Here is a 4,982-nt window from a genome sequence, read left to right as displayed (position 1 = left end):
TGAGCATAGCATCGTTTGAGAAATGGTATAAATATTTACTCGCAATATTTGATCATCAGAAGAGAATTACGAGCATGTATTTGAATGATCAAGATTATGACATGGAAATTTTATGATATTGACAATGTTGCCTGGGAAAGTAGTGTGTGAGCACGATCGAAGCTTTGTTCAGGTGATGTACGTGTATTTCCCAATGAGGGGCAAGATGGTAATATTACACCCTCAAGAATTCCTTCCTTGCTTGTCGAGACGACATTGAGTTATTGGTATTGAGGGCTACATACTGTAATATCAATAGCTTATTGTTGGGTTCGTTAAGCAAGTGGGCAATTAGGTCCATTTACTAGAGCATAGGTGAAATCTTTCGATGTTCGGTCTTTGATTTTAGTACAATTACTTTAACTTTACGTTATTATATATATACATAATTTGATGTTATGTTTTTACATATCTATCTTTGACTTGATATTTTTGTAAAGGATTTTATATTGAAGAATTGTACTGAAGGAGAAGGAAAGTATGAGCTTGGAGGCATGAAAGAGGAATAATTGCAATTTGATCGCGAATGAATGACATTCTCTTTTATGCAACCACTCTAACTTGATATCTCATTCACGTATTTATTTTTCTACTGTATTTTCCTTACTTTTGTCTAGTAAATGATTTTAAATTTCAGGGACGAATGTTTTTTAAGGTGGGTAGATTGTTACGACCCATCCTTGATTTTACGTTTTTATAAATCTTAAAAATAGTAATTTTACAAAAATGCCCTTAGAGGCAAAGATTTTGACGTACGTTGGCCATGGTTAAGAGACATAAGACTTATTCCGTTAAGGTATTCTCAAAGTACTCGTCGTTACGAATGCATGGGCGCAAGCGGAATTGAAATTGGAGTTATAACGAAGAAGTTATAAATGAGCAAAGTTAGGGGTGAAATTATCATTGATAATAATCTGAATTTCTCCAGATAATTCTAAGGTGCCACGTGGAGGGCTTGGAGAGGAAGGAATGGGCACTGCCTAATCAGAAAACAAGGAAGGAGGGAAATGAGAATGAGAGAGAGACGGGGGAAAAGAGGAAGCGGGTTCCTTCAACCTGCGTGATCCGCGTAAACCGACCCATTTCTCCATATTTTCCGGTTGTTTTCCACCCAAATTTGGAAGGGATTTGGTTGTAAATTACCGAATAACCCATGGGGGTGTCGTGACAACCTTGCTTGGGATCCACCAATTGTGAAACTATCTCCTTCAATTACCACCAATAGAACACTCCCCTAGAACCCATGAACAAAGCCCAGGGGTTTGTGGAGGCGTCGGAGTGAGTATGGAAGTCAAATTGAAGGTCACCCTCTATATGGTGGATTTTCGTGGAATTGGGGTTTTTCTCTGCCAAATTGGCCTTAGTCACAAGTATGAAAGTTGCTCCGTTCATTGAGATCTTCATTTCTATAAATTTTGGTAATTTTTTGAAATAGTTGGATTTTCCGACAAGTCGGGACGGCCAACCGCCACCTACGGCGGCGCGTGGCCAGAGGGCCATCAATTTTTTTTTTAGGTTAAATTAGATACCTAGAATTTAGTTATGATAATTGTATGACGTAGGTTAATTGTTAGACCCTAAATTCTCAACGATACGTTAATGGGTCCTTATATGAATTGACGATTCGACTGTTGGATCGTCATAAAACTTTAATATGTTATTATTCGTAATATTTAACGAATGTAAGAACTAATGGATCAGAAATCTGATATGTGGATCTCCCGGATCGAGTTACGTAGGGTTATGGACCCTACTGTCGATCTTTGACCGATGGTTGACTTTTGGTCAATGGGTCTTTAATCATTCTAGATCGTCCTTGGGGATGTGTTTAAGTAAATTACGTGTTCCATCAGTAAGGATTATGAGATGTGATTTGATATTTGCTCTAGGCGGTGATCGTTCAAGACATCTCGATATTCATGCTAGGGAGTTGTAGCTCATATTCCAGGTAAGTAGGTATTTGGTTTTCTATATATACGTATGTATGCTTTATGTTTTTCCCAGAAATTGTTTTAAATGAAATGTGATTGAAATGCCATTGATATTGACATGAGTGATGCTCATGAATGTTTATGTATGATTGACACGAGTGATGCTCATGAATGTTTATGTATGATTGACATGAGTGATGCTCATGTATAATTTTGGAGTACTTGACGTACCTTTGATCACCTAGTTGGTGATAATAGCGGTAGGATGCCGAATAATTTTGGAGTACTGGACGTACTTTTGATCACCTGGTTGGTGATAATAGCGGCAGGCTGTCAAATAATTTTTTGTAGTATTGGACGTACTTTTGATCACTTGGTTGGTGATAATAGAGGGCCTGACTCTTTTGGGCATATGGGCCTTCGCCCTCCACATAACATTCTAGCCCATTATTTTGGGCTTGCCGTTTTTTTATTTTATTTATTTTTATTACCCTCTGATGGGGTTATACAGATGTCTCTAAAAGATAAGAAAAGTAAATTACATCATTCAAAAAAATAAAGCAGTCGTTGGGGGACTACACTCCCCTTCATGATGAAAGTTTCATCTTTTTCATCATGTTGATGGGCATCTTCTGGTCCAATAGAAAGTGGAGACGGGGAACCTTGGTGGGCATCTTCTTATCTTTAATCATGTTATCCCATGGGATAGTGGAATAGTGGGGCATATTAAATATAAAAAAGTAAAGCAGTCGTTATGAACAAATCCATCTCTTATGACTCCACCAACAACAATCCCAGAGACTAAGAAAGTATGGTCAAAATATTGTTGAGTATACTAAACTTATCACATGGTTGCTGGGTAAAGCTCTGGATGACAGCTCAAAGCAACAGAGACTAAGAAAGTATGGTCAAAATATTCCTCTCGTACGTTCCTCCGCAATTGTGTCTGGCGCTTCATTAACTTCACCGCAAACTAGGAAGTTCATCGATGAGGTTCATGTCAGTGGGGACGATGCACTCATCGTATCCTGTATCATCATCATCGCCGATCTCGGTGGGAAGGCAGGTCCCATGACCACTGTAATGGACAAAGAGAACGTCGCCAGAGTCGGCAAATCGGATGAGGTTCTGACGGAGAGAGAGCTTTTTGAGGTTGGAGAGGGTTGCAATCCGAGAGTCCAAACCGGTGAGGCGGTTCATTATCAGGTCTAACTCTGTTAGACTCGACGATAACTCGACCGAGTCGAGATCGTGGAACCGGAAGCTAGTGAGATCGAGGGCCGTCGAGGACGGATCATCATCTGCCATCTGATCATCATGATCTACGGGATTCTGACCCGGTGGTGGCGCTTCAGTCTCTCTCTGCAAATCCTTCATCAATTTTCTCAAATGAGTCTGGCTGGCGACGCGGACACAGAAGAGAGTTTCCTCGCCGCAACCTTATTCTTTGCCCTTGATTTCTCTCTTTCTTCCCATGCTCTGATAAGTGACAGCCTTTTCTCTGTTGCAACTTTTGCTAGCACAGCATTGCGATTGATGGAACCCTCCTTACTTTTCTCTTTGGTAATAGGTTTCGAAAGCTTGTCAACAATAGTAGTAAGGGCTTTGGACTCATTAGGCTCGACCTTGCTTTCAAGAGGAGAAGGTTGTGGAATTTCAGATTTGTCCTTGTGGGACACAGGGTCTTTTGGATCTTCCAGAAGCGGTTTCTCTTTCTCCACCGGAGCTGTAGTCGGAGCGGGTGGAGGATCCGAGGGTGACTTGGATTCTAGCTTTTTGGATTCCTTTACCTCTGCCATGTTGATTGCTAAAGTTGGTTTGAAAGTGGAAAAAACCTTAAAGTTTTCAAAAGGAAGTTCACTGTAGTCTTTAGAATGAGAAGATTATAGAAGCAATGGAAAAAGAGAGAGAGAGAGAGATGAGACTGGTTTCTTGGGTTTTTCTGGGAAAGCTTTGGGTTGTTGGGTTTTTGCAGATTTTGCAGATTCACGGTGGGGGTGAAAAATGAAAGAGAACCGACACAACTTTTCGTATCGTTTCCCACAGACGGCGCCAAATGTTGATGCACAAAATCGGAGGGGTCTTGGAACAACGTAAATCCGACCGTGAAGCTGTAAGAAAGTAAAGAACACAAGATGTATCGTGGTTCACCCCAATGTTTGGGCTACGTCTACACTGATGTTGATATTAGCTCACTCTGAATGGTGAATATACAAGAAGGCTAGAGACAGTGTGCTCTTTAGCCTATTTTCTCTCTAGCCCATTTTCTGTGGCCTAAGCCTTGCCCTTAATCTTGGCCTCAAACTTGGCTCCCCAATGAGGAGAGTGATGAGTCCTTTTATAGAATAAGGGCTCCTCACTTATTACATATTTACCCTTCATTTATTAAATAATTACACTTGAGTCCCCCGAGTATTTATACGAGGTCTAAATACGGAGGCCCTAAGTATGGTACAAACAATATGCATTAGTGTAGTTATGCATAATGTTGCATGATGCTGCAGAGGCTCAGGTAAGCTACATGTGAGTACATTATGATGTTAGTGGTTGTGATGTATATTTCTAAAGAGAATGATGTTTTCAAAAACTTTGTTTTTGCCCACTCATATTTTTTGTTTTGCACCCCTCCAGGTTTTAGTTGCTGAAGATTCGTATCGACGAGAATTCTTGGTGAATCTTAGTATAAGTGGCTACCTCTAAGGGTATGATCTTTACCCACACTACTGTACTTATGTTCCGACGACACGTATGAAGAGGGTGCATACCCGCTCACTAGTGCACTCTGGTATTTAGGCACTTTTAGGTTTAAATTTACTTACATTTTCCATATAACTGCACTTTATGGCTTCGTCACCTTCCAGATGTCGGCCAACACATCTCGATTTGGAGTCATAGTGGTCATTCCGGGTCGGGGTGTGTCATTTTAATTATAAGCTTTGACTTGTAGTGAAAGTCTTTTAGGAGATGGAGTCCAACTGCCTATAGGATTTATTTAGGAGAAATTAGGTTCTC

At 40.4% G+C, this 4,982-nt stretch overlaps 1 protein-coding gene across 1 annotated transcript; it reads right to left on the bottom strand.

The window, feature by feature from the left end:
• Positions 1-3,355: 3,355 nt before the first annotated feature.
• LOC103426744 (remorin-like) lies at positions 3,356-3,769 on the bottom strand. The gene has a single exon (XM_017329925.1). It carries the CDS (start codon positions 3,767-3,769, stop codon positions 3,356-3,358), a length of 414 nt encoding a protein of 137 aa, XP_017185414.1.
• Positions 3,770-4,982: the final 1,213 nt, after the last annotated feature.

The sequence above is a fragment of the Malus domestica genome, chromosome 16, assembly GCF_042453785.1.
Source record: "Malus domestica chromosome 16, GDT2T_hap1".
Taxonomy (NCBI): Eukaryota; Viridiplantae; Streptophyta; class Magnoliopsida; order Rosales; family Rosaceae; genus Malus; species Malus domestica.
This window is presented reverse-complemented; position numbering and strand designations above follow the sequence as displayed.